This window comes from Coenobita brevimanus, chromosome 55 (genome assembly GCF_032717465.1).
Source record: "Coenobita brevimanus isolate Jiangsu-jjx chromosome 55, ASM3271746v2, whole genome shotgun sequence".
Lineage (NCBI taxonomy): Eukaryota > Metazoa > Arthropoda > Malacostraca > Decapoda > Coenobitidae > Coenobita > Coenobita brevimanus.
In genome coordinates this window covers 53,058,791-53,086,451 of record NC_137008.1, presented here as the reverse complement: position 1 = coordinate 53,086,451, position 27,661 = coordinate 53,058,791, and the positions used below count along the sequence as shown (strand labels likewise).

Here is a 27,661-nt window from a genome sequence, read left to right as displayed (position 1 = left end):
GGGGTTGGCATCAGTAGTAAGTGGTGAGGGATGGTATATCTCAAATTTGTTGTATGCTGATGATGCAGTACTACTTGCAAATACCGGACAAGAACTTGGTAGATCAGTGCAGAGTTTTGCTGATGTGTGTGTGTCGTGCCTTGACAGTAAATGCAGAAAAGAGTAAAGTAATGGTTACTGAGAGAGAAGGTAATTCCCAGTGCAATGTTACAGTGAATGGAGAAAGACTGGAATGGGTGAGAGAGTTCAAATACCTGAGTAGAGTGATAGAAAAGAGAGGAAAATGTGCATAGAAGTGGAAAGTAGAGTGGCACAAGTCAGAAAAGCAGCTGGTGCAATGAAGGCCTTGATAAGAAACAGAGGCTTGAGTGTTGCACCTGCACGAGGCTTACATGAAGGAGTGTTAGTGCCAACTTTAACATATGGATGTGAGACTATGGTGTGCATGAAAATGAAAAGTCAAGAGTAAAAGCTGTGGAAATGGGACTGCTAAGGAATGTATGTGGAGTAGGAGTACGGAGAGTGGATAGTATACAAAATTATGTGATTCGTGAAAGATGTGGAGTGGGGAAGTCTGTGTACACCAGAATCGAAGAGAGTGTACTGAGATGGTATGGTCATGTGGAGAGAATGGATAACAATAGAGTGGTGAAAAAGGTATATCTGAGCAATTTTGAAGGAGGGAGGAGGTGAGGTAGGCCAAGGAGAAGGTGGAGAGGTATGGTGGATAAGTGTGTGAGGAAAAGAAGTTTGGAAGTTGGTGAGGCTAGGGAACTGATAAGAGATCGAGCTGGCTGGATGAATGTTGTGAGGCGAAGTGCATGATCAGGGACTTGGCAGCCCTTTTTATGTGGCAGCATCCGGATTGAGTCTACTGGATACGTTTATGTGAAGCTACAGTACGTGGTGAATGTCTTTGGTGTTTCCGATAGAGCCAGGATTGCAGGAGCTTTGGCGATGAGTGAATGGAAACGCGGCCCATTGGATTGGGCAAATTTGGCCTGTCTGGATGTTGCTACTCCTCACCTTGCCCTAGGGTGGAATAGGAGGTCCGGATGATGATTATATATATATAGAGTGTGTGACAATGACTTGTGCACAGCACGTCAAACACGGATCTAAGACAGCATTAGCATTGGGTAAGAGTCTAGTTACACTCTTCAACATTCATGCATCATAGTTACAAGACCGTTTCAGCTACTAATTGGCAAAACTCGTTCGCTTACGTTACTGCCACCACGAAACGTGAATATGTCAAAGGATGTCGTTGTACCAACTTTCCAACATTCATGCATCATTATTACTTGGCCATTTCAGTTAGTAACTGGCAATTCTGTTTAACTGATGTTATTGCCACCAATAGGCATGTAAATATGTCAAGGCAGTCAGGTATATCAACTGCGACACCCCTGACACACACTGATGCTGTCTTAGGTTCAAATGTGCCATACTGAGCTCAAAAGATAAAAATCTTTGCTTCAGTTCAATTCAGTCAAATCAGTTGATGCTATGCTTCCGCTTACAGCTCCCCATACCAAGGCTGGCCATGGTACAGCTGTTTCTATGGATTGGGAGTAAAATCAAATGCAAAACCAGTTAATTACTTCTCAACAGTTGCTGGAAACTGTTGGGAACATAAAATATGGAGTTTTATAATGAACTTGCTGTACTGTGCAAAATAAATCACAGAGGGAGAGGTGCTACAAAGTCTCTAGTGCCAACTGGAGTACAGTTCTCTGTGGTGTGAGAGACTTCAACTCTGCCATAACACCCCAAGGGACACCAGACTCACTGGGAATTGAACTATATATACTGGTATATCTAAATATTTGACACTCTCAGTACAAATTTTTACTACTGTACTCTGGCTACCCTGACACTGTTTAGTCAGTTCAGGAATGGTATCTCACGATGAAAGGGTCAGAAACAATCTTTAACTACCCTTTCTTTATAACATCTTTTATTTCATGTATGTTTGCTCCAGATTATTATACCTAGCTTAAGAAAGACCTCTTGTACTGAAAGGGTTAAAATTGGATTATACTACTGAGGGAGTCAACAAACCTTTCCACGAAATATAATATAGTAAACATTCAGAACAAAATACAAGTTGTCTGCCTCTCACACACCAGAGTTCGGAAGGCCAACTGAATTACTGTAGCTCAACTCACAAACAGAACTCAAACATCCTGTACCTCAGCACCGTGAATGAGTATTAAAGACAAAAAGTAGTATTCACTTCAAACTCACTAAATAGTCCCACATGAAGTCATATTAACACAGTAAAACCTCAAAATCTTAGAAGCAAGTTCCAACCCTTGTTGAAAACATAATTGTATATCCAATGGATAGACAATGTCCTCAAGGGCACTAACTTTATCATATGACAAATGTAAGTATGAACAGGCACTAATTACGAAATGTCCATAAATCAGCATAAAAACTAAAAGCTGTCTGACACCCAACACTGGTCATTTGTGATCATCATGAAATCTGTTTAGCTTTGCGAAGAGTTCACACATACTATATGGTATGGATATGATTACAATATGGGTACTGTATTCTTGATTTCAGTTGTCACTTGGTTGATTTGCAGGAACTGTTAAATATCTACAAATTACATGCTTGGTTCATATACCAGTCTTTAGTAACTTTAAAAAAATGATCTTATTTAAAGACGGCACCTTGCAAGAATCGAAACTGAATAAAAACTTACACTAGGATGGTGGAGGTTGTATATGCAATACACTCCCAATAACTTTTCAGGTAATAGAAACAGAATGAATGTTCATAACAGAAATCATATTCTAAAGCTCCTAGCAATGTTCCAGCATAGACTTGAAGTTAACCCTTGAATACTTCGGAAAAGTAATCGGATGTTAACTAGCTGAAGCCTGTACTCTCAGATATGTTAAGGTTCTAATAAAATTTCTAAGGAACAATTCACTCATTAGTTCCAAAGTCTCTGGAAAGTTGCTGAAGTAATAAATGCAATTTATATGAAATTGTGATTGAGTTTATAATGTAAATACATGCAGACATTAGGCAGCACAGTACCGAAGTAATAGTCTAAAAAAAAGCTGTTAAAAATCATGATGCAGCATCTGACCTGCTAAACCACAACTGTACCTTATAAGCGGACAGCCTTTAATAATGCTTTAAGACATTAATTTCATTCAAACAGTTCAGCTAAACATTTCTAATTGCTGATTTATGCAGCAATGCAACATTCACTCAAAAAAAAAAAAAAAAAAAAAAAAAGTAAGTCTTCATTTCCATTTACTTTCAACTCAGACTTTCATTCATCCAAATCTTAACCAACGTATGGTCTCAACTTCCATCTATTTTGTGCAAAAACAAAAATGCATTTAAAAAACAGACTTGTAAAATATACAGTAATAACATTCTTTTCACACATTATAAACACTGACCCTTGCAACAAATGGTCTAATATTTTTCTCTCCTGTAAGAGATTTGGTGAAGACTCTAAACTGGTTAAAAGAAAAATAGGGTTCAATAAGGTAATATATATACTGGGCATCAGAAGCCAAACCAGCAGTGACTGTGTTTGCAATGTCTCTTGTTTGTCTTCTTGTAAAGGTGGTTCCTGACTGATGTGTAGCACATCTAGAAACAAATACATAACTCACCTCCTGGTACACTTAAATCAAGGAAGTGTAATCATGCACCTTAGTTAATCCATATTAATTATTTATTGACTGATTTTTTTTTCTGTATACAAGAGATCTGTGATGATCAAAATCCCTCAGGAAAAGTCTTCCTGCTTGACTGCAACAAAATTTTGAGGTTTCACTGTTATCATTAACTCTTCACAATTTACATATACATGTTAGGGAGAAAAAAAGGGAGTTGAAGTTACAGGTAAACTATAAGAAACCTTTCTCTATATATATAATAATAATTATAATAATAATAAATTGGGTTTCATCTTTGGAAACAACTTAGTAAACCCCAGAAATTTATACATACCGAAGTTTGTCAGTATAGACGAAATAGGCTAATATATCACATAAATGAAGCTTATACAAGAGGAACTACTATACAAGTTTACTTGGCAATGCATTACAAGTGCTCTTCTCATCAAAACAATATAAGATTACAGATTTCTATAATTGTATTGGAAGTAGATGAAGTCTGACAACATCCTCATCACACTAATGTCTCCAGGAAAAGGAATGAGGTGTAGTAGTTTTCTGTACCATGAAATGGGCAGGTCAGAGCCATGTAATGCCTGCCATTTAAGTTTTCTATTCCACATAAATGTCAGTCAAAAGAATCAATGACATCTTCATTTTGGACAAAAAGCTTCCTATTCCACATCAACTTTTAGTCAAAGGGATAAATATCCTTACAGCATTGACTAAGACACAAAGTAAGAGTTAACCAAGTCCTTCACCTTCTTCTTCATACGTTCACAGGGCTCAGAAGTAATGCACTCAACACATGTGCCTTACTCAGTTTCCTTCACTAAAATATGAGGGATACATACAGTATAAGTCTGTCTTGCACTATTTCTAGATTCATTATACTATGGGCAAAGAAAGTGGCTTAAATATTTTCAATACTTCTTTTTTTTTTTCAAAGCACTGTTTTCTTAACAATCATGACTACAATACTTTGATACTTTAAAATCACTTTTTATATCCATTCATTCTGAAGCTGTATTTCAAAAAGAATAGTATCCCACTTAATTTTAGTTTCATAGATTTTCATATTACTTTAATACATTCTACAACAAATACCTTAAATGTGACAATAAATGAACACTTATTTAATTTAGCTTAGTTTGATTTTCATTCTTCTAAACGTCAAGTATTTATAATGAATTTTCAGTAATCACAGACCATACAGATATCACCTACAATAAACAAGCAACAAGACAATATATTTTCACTTCTATTCAATGAATTTCAAACCTCAAATCTAATGGCTCATTGAAAGATTTATGGACATATCATTAACAAATCACACAAACAAATAAAGCAATAGAAAGTATCCGGACTTTCATTTCCTCAGTGCCCATGTACAAATAAAAGCACCAGGTTCTTTCTCATTAACCTGGTGATCTATGCACTGGTTTCGTCCCATTCATCACTGTCAGATTCACTGTCAGACGATGACTCACTGTCGCTGACCTCAAATGCAAATCTACGCTGCAAAATTGACGCCACATCAATGCTGTCAGGGTCTTCTTTGGGCTTAACCTTCCCATCATCGGTACGCGGTCGTAACTGAATACCTGCAATATCATCATCCCCTGTAATATTATTGCCATCTATCTACGATACTTCAGTTTGTCTTAGCAAGCAAAAATAAATTAACATTACATGGGAATGAGAACTAGGTCTAAGTGCAACAGTATGTATGTTTTGTTTCTGAAGGCTCCAACATACTTGCATGCGTCAGCCTCGGTCACCTAATGGCAGCTCTCCATGCTGCTCGATCTCTGGCAGCTTCTGTATTTAGTCCCTTAACCCTGAGGTCATACTCAATGACCTTGTTCCAGGTCTTTAATTTTGGTTTATCTCTCGCTACCCTACCCTGAACATTAACAATTCTCGCTTTCTGCCCCCAATTATTGTCCCCCATCCTCTCCACATGCTCAATCCATTTCAGTCTATTTCTCATCACAACACCAATGCACTACAATACAGGGGGAATAACCTCTTCAGCCTGAAAGTGTTTTCTAAAGATGAATAATATATGACAACAGGGATTAAAGAAAATTGAAGATATAGGTATACTGGTAATGTTCTAATAATTAATCCTGAATCAAATGACAGCCACCCAGTTAAAGTGGCTTCTTGAATACAGTCTATCCTTGTCTAACACAATTTTCCCTAACACAAAAATGGTCTAACATTGTACAATTTTCCGGAAGCAATATCACTTCAAACATGGCCATTGATGAAGCTAACACGTTTTTTTTTAACCGGGGGGATGGTGATGAGATGAATCATAGGTGCGTTGCCTTGCCAACAGGCATCACCTACCTCCCAGCCAATCATGCTTCAGCATTCTCGCTTTTGAACTACCCAGCCAATCAGGACACTCCCTGCTCCCACCTGCCTCCCCACTCTGCCTGCTGATAAGTGTTAAATGTGCTATTGACTTTGAAGGATTTTAACCAGTGTTCTCCCCTCTATCTCCTCTCCCGCATAGTGTGTCTCCTCCTATCCTCCCATAAGGTAGGTAAAATGTGGCTCTTCACTGTAGCAATACTCTTTTATAATATTTTGAATCATGTTAATGCTTTCTAAGACATTAAAATTGGAGGGTATAAAAAAATCTGCACCACAAGGGGGTAAAAAGTGGACTTTGGGCAGGGGTGCAGAAGGAAATAGGGGGTTTCAAGAGTCCCTGTAACACAATATTTCTCTAACACAGTAGGGGTGATGTGGAAGCAATTATCCGTGTTAGATGAGGACAGACTGTAAATAACACTTCAAGGTGGTACTGTATTTCACTTCCATTCATTCAATAATTCAACAGCAATACTACCACCTTTTAGTCTGGTACAAACTGAGTACCCTGGAACAGCATAAAGGGCAGTAAGAGTGATATGTGGAATTACCGGATGGACAGACAAATATACTGAGGTGTTATGAACATACTTAAACCATACAAGACAGCAGAGCAGTACACTGGACACTGGTGAGAGAGAAGGAATTGGAAGAGGAGTGTCTTGACACAGGAATGAACCCTGACTGCCTGACCAAATAGCTGCTAGTAATGAAATAATCTGGATGATTACTGAATGTTCAAACTTACCTTCCCTGATGGCTTTGAGCAATTCACTTCGACCATCAACTTCAACTGGTGGAAGAACTTTCTTTTCAATTTTCTTAGGCCGGGCCAATAAAGTTTGTGATTGCTGCTGCAATTAAATTATATGATTATTGATACTGCAAGATAATGGTTCAGGAAGTATTACAATATTAGTAATCATGAAATGCATACATGGTGCAACCTGAATAGGAAGTTTTTTCATTCATTCATTCATTGCCAGACGCCATGTATCCCAAACAGGGATATAAGCAAAAGCAAGTACTGACTGTGCTTAGGTAAGGAAGATTCAATGAATGGCGTTATAAAACTTTGATGACAGAGAATAAAACAGATGGCTGGAATAATGTGACATACAATGATAGACAGTATCTTTGCAAACTAGGTGAGACAGACTGGAGGTGGGTGGATATTTAAATGGACATACATAAACAAGCTCTTGTATACAAGGTAGTGAATGGTGTGCTGGGATACAATACTAGGAATGGTGAAGGCGAGATAATGCTCACATCTGGTGATGCACTGAACATGGTCATAACTGTCTAACACAATGCTCGTCTACAACCACTTGTTTGCAGTTTATCATACTTATACACTGAAATCATTATGGTTCATCAGTAATGCCTTTAGTGAAGTTGTTGTACTCCAAGTCTGTTACTGAGTAGTATTTGAAACAAATTGTAGCATTCTGTAATCTGTCTAAATGTACCGTAATTCATGTAAAGATGAAACAAAGATATCTGGTATAGTTTGTACTTTGTCTATATACATATAAAGTCAAAAGGAGAGGAATATGCTGGTATAAAAAATACTCTGATTAAACTCTGAAAAGATGTCACTGTAACTGACTACCGAGTGTAAGACAAAACTGCGTGATAACTTCAATCCCTTCCTAAAGTTAACCTTGCCTTAAGCCAGCAATACGTACCCCATTCATCATGAGCGGAGGCATGGGAGGTGGGGGCGGTGCTCCTGGTGCATTTCCATTAGGCATTAGTGGCGGTGGGTCGGGGGGCAGTGGAGCATCGCCTGACTGGCCCGACTGTAGGGATGCCACTGGAGGGGGTGGGGGCGGGGATGGGGGTGGAGGTTCAGGTTCGGCCTTGTCTGGGGTGGGTGGGGGTGGGGGCAGGTCTGGTTCGTGGTTGTAAGTTGGCTGTGGGTGACGGCCCGGACCAGGGGACATAGATGACCCTCGCATCACACCCTCAACTGCACCCTGATGTAAGATCACACAAAATATTAAAAAAACATCAATACAGACCTTTATTCAATACTTCATCATCATCACCATTCTAACTTCTTTCTTCCCACCCAATGATGGGGCAAGGTAAGACCCAGAAAACAAGAAAAAGAAAAAGATGGAAGCTGATGGAGGGAGACACATCAACAATATGCCCAATGAATGGGTCACACAGTCATTCAATCATCATTCGTGTATCTTGAACTTGACTCCACCTCACGGTTAGTCCTTGTTTAAAGTTACAGTATTTTATTACTAAGCTGCTGATGAATCAACACCTTTTCTTCATCTGAATTTGTTCATGATTAATTCTGAAGTTGATTGAACTTTTTTTCTTTTTTTTTCCTGGTGAGGAACCAAAAGCATATTTCACTTACAGCTGTGTCACTTAAAGTAGTTTTCTGTTAGTACACACACTAGATTTTATGTGTGAACTGGCTCCAACACATTTAGCATATATATGACACACCTATCATTCCTCTTCACCACCCGCTGAATTCAAGGTGACCACAAAAATAAGATGCTCATATCAAATACCAACAAAAAGAGACCATGAATCAGCCAACTGAACATTATATATATATATATATATATAAATATATATATATATATATATATATATGCCTACTGAACATATATATATATATATATATATATATTTTTTTTTTACTTCTATCATGCATTCTGGTCCTTTACTATTTCTTTGTCATGTGACAACTAAAACCATATGTACTAAATGTATGGATATCAATATACACAAATACATTCCATCAACAAAATTTGATATACAGCTACTACAGGCAATTTCTGATATCTACATACCAATAGTCTATCTATCTATCTATCTATTGCCAGACGCCTCAATCCCGTTTGGGGTGGCCACAAACAAATCGCCTCCAAGTCGCCCTGTCCCCCGCCATTTCACTGCCCTGCTCCCAACTCACACCCCCCTCTCTCATATACCTCTCCACCCCATCCCTCCATCTCATCCTCGGCTTCCCCCTCCCTCTTCCCCCCTCCACCTCACTCACATACACTCTCTTCGTCAGTCTTTCACCCTCCATCCTCTCCACATACCAATAGTGATGTAGCCAATACGATTCGTCAAACCAATATATCACTGATATTTGCATTTTTTCCGATACTGAACCAATACCAATATTTACTGTTCATATCGGGATATTGGATACAGATGGAAGAAACATTAAAATGGATTTTACTGAAGATTTCGTTCATTCTCTTGCTTGATTCTGTGTGAATGAATGCTGTTACCTTGACACTGTTTAGAGCTTAATAAAGTCTTACTGAAAACCATTTAAGGTAGACCTGAAGCAGTGGCATCTTCATCATGGGTCCCCAGAGGCTGTTGAAGAGAAGAGGAGGACAGCATGGGGGCCAAACCTCCGCAAACCCCCCCGGCCCATCCCGGGGCCCAAGTACCTGGGAGTGGCTTCGGTCGCCCTGGCAAGTACCTGATCTTCCAACACAACACACACAACAACCGTTTTTTCCACACCAAGAAATGACTCTCTAACAGTCATTTCTCGATGACTTCTTCTAGCCAGGGACATTGAAAGCAATCCAGGACCCACCAACAAATACATATGTCCAACATGCTCAAAACCTATCACGTCAAGCCAACAGACAAAGGGTTCAGTTCAGTGCAATTCCTGCAAGAACTGGACCCATTACACCTGCACAACACTTTCATCCAGAAAACATTACAAAAACACCTGGACCTGCTCCTTATGCTCCTTCCCCCCACCCACTAACCCCCCCACCAACCCTGTGCCCCTACTTCCTTCACACTTCCACAGCCAAACCCATCGATCCTTCCCACATCATCCAATTCCCCAACTCCTCCCATTCCAACCCATCCTAATCCACCCCAACTCTTACCTCCACCACAACCTCCTCCTATCCATTCCCCTCCACCCACACCACCTCCCCCCTGTGCTGCAGCAGCCCACACACATCACACACACAACATAAACATCCTTCAGTTAAACACAGATGGCATAAACACCAAAAAACAAGAACTCACACAATTCATCAAACAACAGGACATACACATTGCCATCATACAGGAAACAAAACTACACAGAGCACAGAAAATACTAACATTTCAAAATTTCACCACCATTTGACAAGACCGGGCCGACGGCGTGGAGGTGGACACATCACCCTGGTACACAAATCCATCAACTCTGCAGATACCAGTGCACACACAAAGTCATTTTTCCCCCATGACACCACAACAGAAATACAATCAATTAAAATACGCACTGGTAACAAATCACACATAACAATTGCTAACACATATATTCCCCCCCCAATCATCCCCCACAGTACCACACAATTACTCTCCACAGATCACCACATCACTAACAAACCCAACATCATCCTGGGTGGTGATTTCAATGCCAAGTCGTCGGAATGGCATGTCAACAACCCTGACACAAACAGAGGGCTGGTACTACAATCCCAGACAGATCATCTTTTCATACTGAACAATCTAGACCAACATACCCATATCCCACACCAAGCCCTCTTCCTCCCATCATCCCCAGACATCATCACCTGCTCCCCAAACCCAGCCCCTACTACATCCTGGAGAGTGGTCAAAACCCTAGGTTCTGATCACTGCCCAATCATCATCACTACCAAAACCAGAATCACCCCAGCCAGCCACAGACACACATACACTAATTATAAGAGAGCCAACTGGGAGGCCTTTGTAACTGAAACAGATCAACATATCGAAACACTAAACAGTACACCCATCACAAACATCAACACTGCTGTGCACATTTTCAATACAATTATACAAAATGCAGACAAAAGACACATCCCTTGAGGCAACAGAAAGAGACACAACCCCAACTTCACACCAGAAATTCAAGACCTCATCAGACAAAGGAACACACTGCGACACTCCCCAACACCCCGTACACAAGACACCATACAACAAATACTAGAACTCAACACTCAAATAAACAATAAAAGAACAACAAACACTAAACTAGAATAATTATCTCCAAACACTTGACCACAAAACAAACACAAGTGAACTCGACAAAACACCAAACAGCATCACACTCTCCAACAGCAACACTACATACTCACATACTGCCATCACAACAACAGACACTATACCTACAAACAAACAACAAGCAAATACTCTCATCAATCACTTTTCACAAGTCAGCCATCTAAATCCCCATCCTGAAGACCGACGTAACATCCGACGTAAGAGACAGTTCCCCACAGACCCAGACTACGCATCGTTCACTTACAACCAGACGAAGTACATCACTAACAACTTTAAGCACTCATCTGCCTGTGGACCACATAACATAAGCAACATTCACCTTAAACACCTTGGACCACAAGGCATACAAGCACTCACCAACATATCAAACTACAGCTACTCACACAACATAATACCCAACATCTGGAAGCATGGCATTATCATCATTATCCCTAAACCCAACAAAGACTCCACGTTACCCTCCTCACACCGCTCCATCACACTCCTCTGCACCCCCTCTAAAGTCACTGAACGACTGGTACTACAGCTAGTCACACCTCACATTCTCCTAGCCCAATCACAACATGGCTCTAGACCACTACATTCCACAATCACCCTTCTTACAGACCTTACACAGAGAGTTTTCGATGGCATGAATTCAGCTAGGCCACCACAAAGAACACTCCTAGTCAAATGAGACATCAGCAAAGCTTTTGATGCCATCCCCCACCACAACCTCACAAACAAAATACTCAACACAAACATGCACAATAACACAAAAAGATGGTTAGCAAACTACTTAGTGGGCAGATGTGCACGCGTAACATTTGCCGGTCAGTCTTCTAACATCAGAAACTTCACAAACGGCGTCCACCCAGGATCTGTTTTGTCCCCTACACTCTTTAACCTACACATGCACGACATACTCACACCCAACACACACAGATCCACATAGCTTCCTATGCAGATGATATAACACTTACATGTACACGCCAAAATGCAAACACAGCTGCACACATCCTCCAACCTTACCTCAACACACTACAAGAATGGTTCGCCACAAACAGGCTCAAAATAGCCCCAGCCAAATCTACAGTGACCCTTCTCACAAACTGGACAGCAGAACACAGTCACATCACACACCTCACCATAAACAACACTCCCCTACCACACACACACACACACACACACACCCAGAATACTTGGTGTAACATACAATACATCAATGTCATTTAAACAACACATCACAAACACTGAAAATAAAATAACACCAAGACTTAATGCCTTGAGGTCACTTGCCCATACAACATTCAGACATAACAAAGAAACCACCACCACAGTATACAAACAATACATACGTTCAGTGATGAATTATGTAAGCCCTGCCTGGGCTCCTAACCTCACCAAAACACACTACAACACTCTACAGACCATAGAGAACAAGACCCTAAAAATAATCACAGGCTGCACAGCTACTACACCCACAGACCACCTACACCAAGAAACCAAAGTCCTCAAAGTCAAGGATTACCTAGACATGAGAGGCACCCAGATTCTTGCTGCAGCCTCCACAAACCCACAACATCCACTACATTATATGGCAGCACATACACTCACACCAGGGAACATCAAAACAACACCCAGCACATGATATCATACACAAATACAGTCATCTCTCCCCCCCCTCAGACCAGCTTCCAGAAACATATCCACATTCAGGTCACTCGCCGCTCCATTCAGTCATTTAAAGACAACACACAGCTGCATGCATGGCCTCCTGACATCCACCCTTCTGATCTTATCTCCCTTGTGAGGACAGGGTCCACCTGGCCAGGCTGAGATGTGGGGAACATCCAGCCCTCTTAAGCTACCAGAGGAGGCTGGATGACTCTGTCACTGATGCCTGTCCAGGATGTAACACAGCACCCCATACTATTAAGCACATTATGGAAGACTGCATTGCACACAATCACCTATGCCAACAGCACAACATACACTCTTTGAGAGCTCTGTGGGAAAGCCTGGTCTCGGCCATGGCCTTCCCAAGGGACTTGGGGCTGTTCGGCCAGACTGCCTAGGGAACAACTACTACTACTACCATTTAAGGTCCAGAATAATAAATGGGTGAATGGAAAAGGAGAAAATGAAAAGAATCAAAGGCCGAAAGCAGCGAGCAGAGTGAGGTACACTGCATGGTGTGTAACAGTGGTGGGCCTGTGGGATAAGAGTGGTGGGTCTGCAGGATTATGTACATAAATAATGCACACATGTCCGCACCCATTAGTTATTATGGTACATTCTTTGTTTAGTCGTAATATTTACATCAGTCCTCACTATAGTCTAAAAAAAAAAATAGTGATTTACGGCACATAAAAAGAAAGATGGCAGCAGATGGGGGTTATACGGTGACAGTAACTCTGAGATGTGGAGATGAACGACATTTGGCAATTTCGTGTGTAAGCTAATCAGTGTTTGTGCGTGTACATGATGCACAGATTTGAGTGTAACTTCAGAACAAATATTTAGCTTGGTAGAACACACTCTGACCATAGAACATTGCTAACTTCAACCACAGGACCTTCAATATTAAGCTTTTCTAAGTATATAAGATATACAATACTTGACTGAAGGCTGTCTCAAAATCAAGAAAAGCATGATACTTTTGTGAGCATAAAGTGAGCCAGTACAGTACACTACACATGTATGTGGTTGGCATACATCAGACTTAGTCATCCATACATTATTGAATGAAAAGTGGTATTAATCATGATATATATATAAGGAACAGTCTCTGACTATGTTAAATTCAATCTAAGGGATTAACCCCTTGGGGTTGGGCATTGTTTATAAACTCGAGTGTCAGGAGCGGGCCTTTTTCACACACACACACACACACACACACACACACACACACACACACACACACACACAAAGTGATTTTTTCAAAAATTGCTGCTATAAAAACTTTTAAATTTATCATGAAAATCTTTATACCCAGCAAAGTACAATTCTTTGGCTTTAAACTGAGTGGTGTTCCAATGTCCTACAATTACTTATTGTAGAGCATTGGCAAGAGATGTACTAGGAACTGCATATGTGGAGTGCTAGGCAGAAGAGTCACCCTCCATAGTTTATGGTCGACACAAGACTGAGAGGGGTAGGGTAGGATAAGCAGCAAGTGGCAGGAATGATGCAGCAGATTCCCTGGTCAATGTTGTGACTCATACAATGGAGTTCTTGTTTAAATTAATGGTGCACAATGTTAAACGTTCTGGAGACTGAAGTCACCATGACACACATTCCAGAATGGGGACCTACCATTAGGGGTTAAAGCAGGTGTATTTTTTCCAACTGTGCAGTAACTCTAGGCTGATCTGGCCTGAGTTAGCTAATGATCAAAATGTTACACACCTTTTAACTATAAATGTTGTTTCATTTTTTAGATAATGGCTGGTCCACCAAGATTTTACATACACAGTACTTTCAAGTACAGGTCTCCCTCACTATTCGATTCCTCACTATTCGATATTTCGCTTACACGATCGATATTTATTGATACCAATCCCTCATTAATCGATTGAGAACGCTCGATTATCCGATCGCTTAAATAAAGGTAAATGTACGCATCGTAAACAAACGCATCGCATCACGCACTTGTTTTTCTGGCTGAGCGATCGTACCCAAGCCCGCTCATTCTCGCACTCATTCCCGCCTTGTCCCGTCTAGGCTAAGCTCTGATGCCGCATTTCTTCCATCCACTTCTGCCACTGTGTCATCATCCATCACTGACATCCAGGATTCATCAAGCCCTGCCACTGCTGACGATGAGGAGCAAGTTTTCTTCCAGTGATTTAATGAAGACTAAAGAGTCTCTGAGTTGAGAGTGTACCGCAGCCATGAAAGGTACGTTACGTGCAGGACTTAGCCTAGCGCGTTTGTGATTTTGATTTTTCTGATCTTTCCAGTGGATATAAGCCTCCTGGGGAAACCACTGTATAAAAAAAAATAACGCGTCTATTACACTACCTCCTTGGGTGACGTGGAAAAGTGTTCTCCATCTCTTTATTGGTAAATATTAATGTAGCGGTCTGCATTAAATTAAATCCTATTAAACCTTAAGTTCGTTATTCGATCGTTCACTATTCGATCTAGTTTTCAGGAACGTAACCCAATCGAATAGTGAGGGAGACCTGTACAGTATAAATGCTGCATTTTACTATTTGGGTTTCCTGTATACCAGGAAACCATTTACTATGGTGGGTGGTAACCATATAACCAAATATTGGCACTTGGTGGTTTAGTGGGTAATTATTGCACTCCAATTGGATCGAGCCAGTGAAAGATTCTATCCAAAGGTGGTTGGGGTTTACTGCCCACATAATGCCACTCAGGGATGAGTGAGGCTGGTCACTCTCGTCTTAAATGTCAGGAACAACTGCCTAGCCCCGGGCTCCTACGCTCCTCATGGGACAACGTAGGATTGGCTGATGGATGGATGGATGGATGGATGGTAATGATCAGAAGTTTACATAAACTATACATTTCATATATTGTTAAATACCAAGAACTGGCTTAGATTTAGTTCTACCTATCTATTGCCAGACGCCATAATCCCGTAAGGGGTGGCCATTTGACTTTGAGTTAGTTGTTTAACGGGGAGGGGCACTAACCCTCCACCAACCCACTTGTTGACACGTAGGGAACACGTATGGTTTGGTTATATGGTTACCACCCAGCATTGTAAATGGTTTCCTGGCTTACAGGAAACCATTTGGCTTGTCACTCAATGTAAAGCCACCTGTAAAGGAAAGAAAAGCAATAAGAAGTGACAGGAAAGATGGGAGAAATAAGAAGAGAGGAAGGCAGGCACAGAAAAAAATGATAAAGGCTAAGGAAGGAGTAGGCAGCACTACATCAAGTGAGTGGATAATGGCCGCCACCACCTACCACAATTAGATTTAGTTGCTAAATGTTATTTGTTTCCTATTTGTCCAATGTCTGAGTGTACTTTTAAGGAAGCACAAAAGTTAAGGTATGTGCTTTGTTTCCTATTATTTACCCAGTGGCAAAGACTATACTTATGAGTATTAATGTGTCTTAATAACATTTTAATATATATAGGTAAAGTACAGTTAGCATACTATGGCTTCTTTAAAATAAAAATCCCAAGAGAAAAGCCAAAGGAACTGTGATACATTGATGCAGCCTAATATATTTATATAATTTTTTAAATATCGGTATTTTTTCATGTAAGCTAAACACAATTAGATATGCCAGCAACATTCAAATTTAGTACTTAACTCCTTAAAGTCTAAGAAATACCCCCTGACTCGCAAGCTCCTACCAGTTCCCCACAGCTCCTGAAAGAAGACTTTTCTAGCTATTTGTGCCAAGCTTCATTCTAACCACAGTGATATAATATTACATACATCATCTAATCCTGTGTTGCCCCATGAGAAACATAAGAGACCAGGGATAGGCACGTTGGTCCTGACATTTAACCCCAAAATGACAGGTGTCCGCATATGCTGTCCGAGGGTATAGGGCCAAAAAGACAGGTGTCCGCACATGCGGTCACACCTCTCTCACCCCCTTACCACCACACCCACACACCATCCCCCACCCCCATCCATCCATTCACCCCTTACCCCATCCCCTACCCCCACCCCCCACACCATCCCACCACCCCCACAAACCCCCCACCATCTCGAACCCACTGACTATGCTCATCCTGAGCGTGTCACGCCATTCCGATACCCATCTTTCAGGGGTTAAGAGGAGGCCAGCCTCACTCATCCCTGTGTGGCATTACATGAGCAATAAACCCCAACAACCCCTTGGATAAAAACTGACACGGGTTCAAAAACGCGTTTCCGGTTCTGGGTAAACATGGCCAGTGCATTCTTTCATGTACCTGTACTTAGAAGCTTACAGTATATGTATCTTTTAATGAACTTTATCATTTGCACTGATCAAGGCGTGATAACTTTAATTCTTTGCGGCTGGAGGGAAGCAGCAGCCATATTGGCGATGACGTCAGTATTCACACTGCAGACGATGCTCCAATCCATCACACAATACTTTACCAGTAACAGCGATGATAGTTGTTGATATTTACTGATATGGCCACTGTAGATCCAAACTACCTCCTTCAGGTATGTTGTGCAGGAATACTTTTCATGGTGTAAATGGGTGGTGCCAGTTAGGTACGTATATTGCAGTGAAATCGACTAGAAGTAGCTTACAGCTACACCATTCCCGAGTGGTGCTCGTACCTCATGAGGTGGAAAGTGTTTAATGTATGCCGTACAGTATCGGTTGTATGAGTTTATATTGGTATTATGCTCATGAATGCTTAATATCCAACCTCTTCATTATTAGTTTGACTCTGAACTTAATGGTAATGTACCTTCAGGAGGGTGCGACGAAATAACAAATCGGCGGTCATTTACGGAATCAGAACCGAATCGGCACTTTTAATTGGTAAGTGTTATGGATTTTATCACCATATAGGTTCACACACACCTAATTACCTGAAATCTGGCCAAATTTTTTGTTTAATTTAACTGCTCATAAAAAATTCCGGATTCAGAGCGGAAATGCGCTAAAGTTAGCAGAAATGTGTTTTAGCTCAACAACTTGCCTTGGCAGACTTCAACTTTTTATAAATATAAACAGGCAAATACACTTATCAGCAGTGAAAATCAGTATTTGTGCAAAATAGAAGTCTGTCAAGGCGCGCTGGCAATCTAAAGCAGAAATACTCGCTAACCTTAGCACATTTTTGCTCTGAATCCTAATTTTCTATTAACAGTTAAATTAAGCAAATTTTTTAAAAAACAAATTTCAAATAATTAGGTGTGTATGAACCTATCTGGTGAAGAAAATAATATTTTCACAACAATAAAGACTGCATTCCATCACTGAGAACTTCAACGAGCAGCCAGCCACCACTGCTTTCGTTTATTCTCATTGGCTGGTACACAAAGGAACAGTTTCCCTGGTGTGCTTTTGTCTGTGCACTTACACATTAGAATGAAACACTAACAATTATTCCTCTTGTCACCGGACATTCGAGGTCAGAAATAAGCACAGTGTATGCAGGCTAAAAGTAAAGTAAGTTGACTAAGCTGCCTCAGTGTGAGTAGTGGTGTCACGACCAATCAGAGGCTGTTTCAGTCATGTGATTTTTCAGTTACTTTATCTATGATTTTTTTCCAAGTACTGTATCTGCACAATTTTTTGGGAAAAAATAGTTGACAGTAATTTTCTGCATGTTTTTTACCTATACAAGTATCTTGCTTTAAAAAAATTTTGACAGGAAACTCATCTATCAGGCTGGAGTGTCTTAATTACCCATTAAACCACCAGGCACCAGAGCTTGGTTACATGGTTACCAACCAGCGTAGTAAATGGTTTGCTGGTGTACAGGAAACCATCTGGCTGGTCACTTAGTGTAAAGTCACTCGTAGACTGAAGGAGGAGGAAAGAAAGAAGGAAAGGACATAAGAGGAAAGATGGAATGATCTAAATATTCCATATGTTTTAGTCCAAGTATTTTACCATTTAAGACAGTCAACAGAATGTGGGATACGACTATATCTTTGAAAAATAATCATCAGTACAGAGTTTGTTCACACCTAGAATGGTGGATAAATGAGTGCTAGAGTCTAGGGTCATTGGGTAAAACCAACATTTATATATTTTTCATCGTTACTCAGCCAATTCCAATACGATTCCGATTATTGGATAATTTTTCCCTTCCGATACATTACCAACATTAATCGACTTTTGCTTGCTAATTTACAGCACTAGCTACTAATAAATTCTCAACTTATATAGCTGATACTGACATTTTCTGAAACTTAGCTACCAATAATTTCTCATCTGTTATACACTTACTACAGACATTTTCTGACACTTAGATACCAATAATTTCTCAATGATCCTACATGTCATACAACAGATAATACAATAATGCCTATCAAAATGAATGAAAAAAGTACTGCACATCTACATCCAGCAGTATACTATAGTTAGTTTGTTTTAATCTGACAGAACTGGGGCCACTCCGACAACCTGAATATTTTATGTTGTGGCTGGATGAAATTCAATGAGCATTAATTACAAAACAGGGATATATGTTCTTGGGCACCATACAAATCAGTCCCTTCATAAGACTTCACCTGACCATCAACTGAGCTGCAAAAGGTTAGAGGCCACTGCCAAGTTAAACAAGTATGACACAGTTAACTCTCCATACTTGTGGATATAACTGGTTAAAGTGCAATTAGAGATATTTTAATAAACCATTTTGGGGGAAGCTTCAATAAATCATTTCAAAATACACTTTAATCACGCATACTTTAATGTCCACCAATATTTTGATAAACTGTGAAGGATTTATTGGCAATTTACATAGATAAATTATGACAACAGGTCATTTAAGAGCAGTGGGTCAATTATTAGCAGATACAGTACCAGTATTCAACATCTGCATACATCTAAATAATATCCTCTGTTAATGTCATTAAACAACTGTATAATTATTTTACCTGTCTATCTGAGGGTGGTGGGGGAGGTGGTGGGAGAGCTTCACGGCCATGTGATGGTCCTCTGTGGCGGGTGGGTGTGCCTGAGTGTGATCCTCCTGGAGGGGTGGGGGTGTTGCCAGCGCTGCTAGGAGGGTCTGGAGGAGGCTGCACTGGTCGGCTTGTTGGACCGCGCTGACCTCCACTGCGGCTTGGGGTGCTGCCTGTATACACAGTTCATCAAACTGATACAAAAATGCACACTCAATAGGAGTGTTCGCACACCTGGAGAAATGCCAGATGTCACCAATATTTTAATTTTTCAGACGGAAAAAAAATCACATGTCAGGCAATAATTTAATGTCCTTTTTCATGCACCATACTTATTGTAAAAATACATAAATATTCTATTTTTTCTCTTTAAAACAGTATTATGTCAATGCAGCATGAACAAAAGTAATTATAAAACAAATATTCCACAGCAGTTCCAGCCTGGTTTATGCATGCATAGACATATATATGTATATCTTTATCCAATGACAGAAATTAGTTATAATTTATACTAACAAATTAAACTCCCTGTGAGTAAGAATAAAACCTAATTCATTTCATGAAAGCATGTCGATATTTATATGCTGCCTCCGGTAAAACAAGTTTACCTGTCTTCACTGGCTGATCTACTCCACCACCAAGCTTGCTTCGTACGTCTGGCAGCGCTAGGCTTCAGTACGCCGTAACATTTTAGAGTGTAATAAATATTAAACTATGGATAAACCGTATGTGCCATTTTTTGTACGTCAGATTATAAACAAATGTCAATATTCATACGCTTTTTTTACTTCTTACAGTCCAAAAACCATCTTTTTGGCATATATTGTACTAATCTTCTTAGGAAAGAATATACCGTACAAATATATTATTTTATCAGCGATACTTTGGGTGAAATAGCATAAGTAAGAGTGATTTACATTTTTTGAAGCTATTTGCATAACCAGTATCGTAATTATCGATAAGAAAAATAACACTGAAATTTAACTAAGAGCCCCTTAGCCCACAGAAATGAAAACGAGACATAGTTTTCTATCCTTTATCAGCTAAAAGAAAATTATCATTACTACAAACACATCACCAAGGACAATTATGGTAGTAAATCGGTGCTGATGACACTGAACTGAGAATCACCATTGGCTGAGACAATGCTTTTCTTTTTTTCTATCTACTGTGTGACTTATTATTGTATGTTTCATTATATAGAACTGAAATCAACAATTACAGAATCATCATCATTCCATCCCTCAGTCCTACCTACCTACCTATAGATATATGTATATATACATAATCATCATCATCATCCAATCCTACGTTGCCCCACGCAGAGCGTAGAAGCCTGGGGCTAGATAAGTTGGTCCTGACATTTAAGATGAGACTGACCAGCCTCACTCTTCCCTGAGTGGCATTACATGAGCAATAAACGCCAACCACCCCTTGGATATAAACCTTTACCGGCTCGATCTGACTGGAGCACTGTAATTACCTACTAAACCATCAGGTGCCAAAATTTGGTTATATGGTTACAACCCAGCATAGTAAATGGTTTCCTGGTGTACAGGAAACCATTTGGCTTGTCACTCAGTGCAGAGTCACCCACAGACAGAAGGAAAAGGAATGAATAAAGGAAAAAAAGACAAAAGAGTAAGGATGGAAAGGAAGGAAGGAAGAAAGGGCAGTCACATGAGGGCAGCACTACATCGAGTGAGTTGATGGGGAGCGCTCCCACCAACCACTATACCTATAACTATGTCTATCTATGTGTGTGTGTGTATATATATATATATTCAGGGGCGCCCCTAGAGATTTGGAGGCCCGGGGGGGCTAGGTTCTTTGCGGGGCCCCCTTCCTGGAGGGGGGCCTTGCAATGAACCTAGCCCCCCTCATTCTCAAAACTTATCTAATATCTCAGGCGGAATTGTCGGGATGATTATATATATATAATTTTAGATATTAATAAAAAAGCTTATAAATTTTCAAGGCTTTTGGGGGCCCCCCTAAATTGGGGGGCCAGGGGGCAGTTTCAAACAGCCCCTCCCCTGCCCCCCACTCAGGTATGCCACTGTACATATTCAGTAACTCCCTAAAATTAGCAAGGGTCACGTTCCAAACCCTGTTGCTATCTATCTATAGCCCGACGCCCTAATCCCGCAAAGGGTGGCCGCAGACAAAACGCCTCCAAGTCGCTCTGTCACCCACCATTTGACTACCCTCCCACCAACTCACCCCCCCCCTCCCTCATATACCTCTCAACTCCATCCCTCCACCTCATCCTTGGCCTACCTCTCCCTCTCCCTCCCTCCACCTCACCTACATACACCCTCTTAGTCAGTCTTTCATTCTCCATTCTCGTCAAATGTCCAAACCACCTCAGTGTATTTCTCCTAATCTTCTCAACCACATCCACATCCACCCCACAGCATTCCTTCACTTCTTCATTCGTCAACCTGTCCCTCCACGTCACTCCACATGCTCCTCTCAAGTAACTCATTGCTCCTCTCAAGTAACCCGTTGCTAATTCTTGATGCCTTCCTGAAAATGATATTTACCAGTAATTGCGTAGGCTACGAATCAATGATACTGTATTCTTGTTAAATCTGCTTTCCTGTGGTTTTTTGCTGCTCAGCTGTGACAGCTCTTGTTTGATTCATTAACCTAATGGTGGAGGGGACTGTCCTAAGTGTTTAGCTAAACCTAACCTGACCTAGTTAAATTGAACCTAATAATTTAACCAAACCTAACCTAACCTACAGTTGGGAAATTGGGAAACAAAATCCATCTTTGAGTAAGTGGAGTAAGTTTTTTCCACTGCGCCGGAAACAAACAATCGTAGGTATGGCTTAACCCCTCAATGGCCAAGGGTTTAGAAATTTGAATACACCCCTGGTCAGCCCCGAGAAAATTTTTTAAGAGTTCTAAAATCAATTTATTTTTCTTAAAGATGAGAAGAGAATTGTCTAGTGCACCTAGCAATGTGTTTTCTAGCTCCTTAGCCCATCCTGTGATTTGCTCTGATTCACGGAAGATTCATCGTCATCATCCAATCCTATGTTGCCCAATGAGAAGCAGAGAAGCCTGGGGTTAGGCAAATTGGTCCTGACATTTAAGATGAGAATTACCAGCCTCAATCATCCCTGAGTGGCAGTATGTGAGCAATAAACCCCATCCACCCCTTGGATATAAACCTAAACAGGTTCAATCTGATTGGAGCACTTTAATCATTCATAAAATTACAGTGAATGCGCCATATAGGTGAAAACATCTGAGATTAAGTGACCGCCTGACTGCTTGGGATGGTAGCATAGAGTTGTATAAACACGCCAGTGACTTTCGTTTCCTTCCGATAATTGTTCAGTTTTTTATAGCTTGTGCTAATTCGAAGTCACTGACACCGGTACTGTAAAGTGTTGTTCAATGCCGGGGGTTATTAAGGGGTTATTGGAATACATTACTGTTTGCATCAATACTCTTTCTCATATACACACAAAAACAAACAAAAAAATGAGCACTTAATGTATATTTAACTTTCAGCAGAATGACCTTACCAATTCAATTCAAATTCCTCCAGTTTATTTTCTGTATTTGTCCGACTATGTTTTTAGGAAGAAATCGCTAATTAGTGATGTCGTTAATTATGAATTCGGCAATTATGAGGTTCTACTGTAAATACTGTACTTCATATATACATATATCTATATCTATATCCATATCTATCTATGGTAGGATCCTGAAACATGGAAAAAGAAAGCATAAATGTGTGAGAATTATCACCATGTCCTGTGAAGCAGACCACTCAAACATCTCTCTGCTGAAAACACTTCTCAACGAAGCTACAGGCTATCATTTCATCTCCCTTCTTCAATGACCATTGATCATATTCCCGTGATGGTGATTTTCAGGAAGCTATAGGCCTAATTCACTGTAGCAGTACTCACAGTGAATCAGAACAAGCATTTATCACTTCACTAATTTCAACAGCTTTCTTTTCCTTCATACATAATGCAACTGAGCCAAACAAAGTCAAATTCAATTGATTTAAACACTTTCATATTACTGTAACACTTGCATAAACTGAAAGCAGAGCCTAGGATGCAATAATACCAGAAACTGTCATTGACTCTTTCAAAATGCTGGGATAGAATGGAAGACGATTTGCTGCGGAATGATGAAGGTGAAGCCACAGCCAGTACATTAGACCCAGTGGGATCCACACAAAACTACTATAAATACAACAGTCAGAGAAGTGGATGAGCAGCTCTTCCAGAATATGAAAGACTAAACTCATAACAACTTCAAGTGAATTACCTACATCTGTACTGCCATACATCTATCTAGACTCCTTAATCCTGTAGGGGATTATTAGATTAGACGATGTATGTATGTACCATTTTACTATCACCATCATAATCATCATCATCATCATCCGGACATCCTTTCCCTAGGGCAGGGTGAGGAATAGCAATGTCCAGACCCTGCCCTTGGGTGGGAAAGGGGGTCCGGATGATGATGATGTTAGTAAAACTGTACATACATCCATCCACTGCCAGACGCCATGTATCCCAAATGGGGTGGTCAAGGGCTTAGAGTTAATTGTTTTACAGGGAGGGACACTAAACCTCCACCAACCCCACTTGACACGTAGGGACGCCAACAGCATCTGGTGTTCCTAGGCGGTCACCCATCCAAGTACTAACCAGACCCAACGTTGCTTAACTTCGCTGACCGGACGGGAAGCGGTGTACTCAACGTGGCATGGCCGTTGGCTATACATACATACAGTACATAATCTAATTTAATAATCCCTTACTAACTTTTTAGTAAAGTAATCCCCCTGCTCTGCCCTTCCCATTTCAGGGAGAAATTTTTAGTGTTTCAAGAGTTGCTTCACGTGCAATGACGTATCTGCTAGCAGATGTACTAACCCCAAATTTGTCTGAACATAACCTGGTGGCCAGCAGGGTGAAGCTACCCTTCCCAGCACTCAGATATCCTCCTTCGGGGTGAAATGGAAGGGGCCTGAGGGACACTTGTATAACCAGGCAGCAAAGTCACCTGGTTGTACTATACCACCACACGAAAGTGTCTCTCTCCAACACCATACCGTACATCTGCTAGAGGGACAGAACACTGATAACATGCCATGACTCACTCTGTGATGCTGCACCATCCGGAGTGTACGGTGGCGGGGGGTAACCAGCATACTGGTCTTGGTATGGAGGAGGGTAAGGCTGGTGCTCAGGGGCAGGGCCTGCAGGGGCACCAGGCTGCTGGTTTGTCTCATGGGTGGGAGAGTAAGCATGGGGATGGGAGTTGGGAACGTATATGCCTCCTGATTCCTGCAGGTGACAAATAAAAAAATAAAAAATGATGTTTCACCATTATCATATACTGTTCACTGCTGTAGTAAAGCATGGATCTACTGTAGTGTGCACCCTGTTATGTTAGTAATAACTTACTAACTATGATCCCTACCCTCCTGATTGTGTTATTATGGATCAGAAAGTTGTCAGATGACATACTTAATCTGGTAGAGTATTTTATATAAAAGTTCACAGACTAGCTAATAAAAAGCAAGACTTTTAAATCCTGAAACCACAATATTTGAAAAATGATATTTAAAATTTTGCATTTTGGGAGTTCCTGCCCATATAATCAATCTGAATCTTGAGCTCTTCTACTTAAAATATAACTGACCATGGAGTGTGCATTGCCATAGTGACCACGGAGTTCTATGCTGTTCGGTCTCAGTGGTCGGCCATCAGCTGCGTTCACACCCATGGAATCATCATAAGCACCCTGAAAACAATAGTATCCATTAATACACTCCTCTCTCATATTACTGAAGATAATGTGAAGCTATAGAACAAGGTGAAATTTTTTTTTGTCTATCTGATGGAGCCAGGATTCCATGGGATTGAATGATGAGTGAATGGACACATGGCCCACTGAACTGGGCAAACTTAGGCTCTCTGGATGTTGCTACTTCTCACCCTGCCCTAGGGTGGGAAAGGAGGTCCGGATGATGATGGTAATGATTATTTAATGTAGATTATTTCAACTGTATGGTATCAAAATTCATTTTTAAATTCATCATTCAATCGATCACTTTGAAAAATAAAATATCATACTCACAAAATGGTTTCTGGTAGCAGATAGCACATAACAAACCAGATTCCCTAACTAGGATGGCTATTTAAGAGCTATTGTTTTCATAGCCACTGAGTGACAAGCCAAATGGTTTCCTAAACACCAGGAAACCAATTACTATGCTGGGTGGTAACCACAAAACCAAATTATGGCACCTGGTTGTTTAGTGAGCAAGTAAGGCACTCAAATCAGATTAAGCCAGTGCAGGTTTATATCCAAGGGATGGTTGGGGTTTATTTGGTCACGTAATGCCACTCAGGAATGAGTGAGGCTGGTCACTCTCATCTTAAATGTCAGGACCAACTTGCCTTGCCCTCCTACACTTCTCATTGGGCAACATAGGATTGGATGATGGATGGATGAATGAACATTTCTTCATTTCTGCTCCCACCAAATTAATTTATTTGGATATGGGGAAAAACCTAACAGTGATGGGGTTAATATAAGTTGTATCTAAACCCTCCAGACTGCAATGTAAGTCTGAAGCTGAATAAACTCATCTGTAGATAGTATGAATAAAATACAGACACCACATTCATGTGCCAGGCCAAAACAGTAATGCTGATAATACCAGTATGGTGTGGGTTCACAGAGCTTGCATGTCAAACTTCTGGATATACAGTACTTGCTGGCACAGGAAGGGAAAAAATCTTAAGTAGGGAAGGTGGATTCTGGATGTCAATAGCAAGATGAAACAAAGAATATACAAACAAATGTAAAGCAGACTTGCAAATTATTTCAGTAAAGAAGTGCACCAAGACTGAAAAGCTGTTAAGGTATGATCAAGGAGGTGCTATACGTACGGACCAAAGTGTGTGAGAATAATTATGATGCTTTTAAAAAGTGAGTGATGAACAGGAAAGAGGTGGCACCATATCTAGAAACTGTCATAAATCTATCTGCAAATTCATGTGTGTATTTTCAAGCGTGGAATGCATATAATACTTCATGCATGTTTCTTAACACAGTACTGAAATTTCATTACAAACAATCGTGCTTGAAGAGAAATTTTCCTCCTTATCCATTCTACAAAAGTACAGCTAGTCCTCATGGTATGCCAGGAACATGGCCAAAAATACTGCAACATCTGATGTTATAAATTGGAGAAACAGGCAAATCACTTTCAAAGGTGTTAATGAGACAAAGTGGCAACGTATTCTTTACTGTTGAATTAATAGGGGAAAAGAACCTCAAATACGGGGACACAGACTTCATGTTAGGTGGTGGTGACATCATCCACTCACTTGATGTAGTGCTGCCTACTTCTTCACGTTTATCGTTCTTTTTCTGTGTTGGCCCTCCTCTCTTCCTGTTTCTCCTATCTCCTGTCACTCTTTATTCTTCTTTTTTCATTTTCAAGTGGCTTTACATTGAGGGACAAGCCTAATGGTTTTATGTAGGCCAGAAAACCATTTAAAGCGCCGAGAGGTTGCCACATAACCAACCCATACATGTTTCTTACGTGTCAACAAATGGGTTGGCAGAGGGTTAGTGCCCCTCCCAGTCAAACAACTAACTCAAAGTCAAAATGCCGCCCTTCATGGAATTATAGGTCTGGGTATAGATAGACTGATAGAATGAAGATTTGTTGTACTAACAAAGATTAAGAAAAAGACATACAGTACATATAAAAGTGAAACATGTGGTATAAAGGTACAAACCTCATTAACTTGGTTACTAGGTGTCCTGTACTGTGACTGAGGAGCAATATACTCCCCATGTGCGATGGCCAGCTGTCGCTGCCTCTCCCGTGTGTTGGTGGTCATCCGTGGTACCTTTTTACTCTTATTTCTGCCATCTCCCTTGGGCTTGCTTGGCTGTTAGTAAGGGACTGGAGTTAGTTGTTCACAGGCT

The 27,661-nt window shown here is 40.5% G+C and overlaps 1 protein-coding gene and 1 non-coding gene across 4 annotated transcripts in view; both read right to left on the bottom strand.

Moving 5' to 3' along the window:
* Positions 1 to 3,434: 3,434 nt before the first annotated feature.
* The window catches only part of SCAR (wiskott-Aldrich syndrome protein family member 3 SCAR), a 45,091-nt gene continuing 20,864 nt past the window's right edge, over positions 3,435 to 27,661 (bottom strand). Inside the window, exons 7-13 of one of the 3 annotated variants that reach the window (XM_080273727.1) lie at positions 27,469 to 27,624; positions 25,355 to 25,456; positions 24,810 to 24,996; positions 19,637 to 19,836; positions 7,736 to 8,026; positions 6,793 to 6,898; positions 3,435 to 5,260 (exon numbers count right to left, since the gene is read on the bottom strand). In XM_080273727.1, coding sequence (XP_080129853.1) covers positions 5,088 to 5,260; positions 6,793 to 6,898; positions 7,736 to 8,026; positions 19,637 to 19,836; positions 24,810 to 24,996; positions 25,355 to 25,456; positions 27,469 to 27,624 — 1,215 coding nt within the window. In that variant the 3' untranslated portion in view covers positions 3,435 to 5,087. The remainder of the gene's footprint in view (positions 5,261 to 6,792; positions 6,899 to 7,735; positions 8,027 to 19,636; positions 19,837 to 24,809; positions 24,997 to 25,354; positions 25,457 to 27,468; positions 27,625 to 27,661) is intronic. The other 2 variants (XM_080273728.1, XM_080273729.1) reach the window with 2 other exon arrangements.
* On the bottom strand, positions 24,306 to 24,424 carry LOC145401540 (5S ribosomal RNA). Its single transcript, XR_013897630.1, has one exon. It is a non-coding gene; the product is annotated as a 5S ribosomal RNA (ribosomal RNA).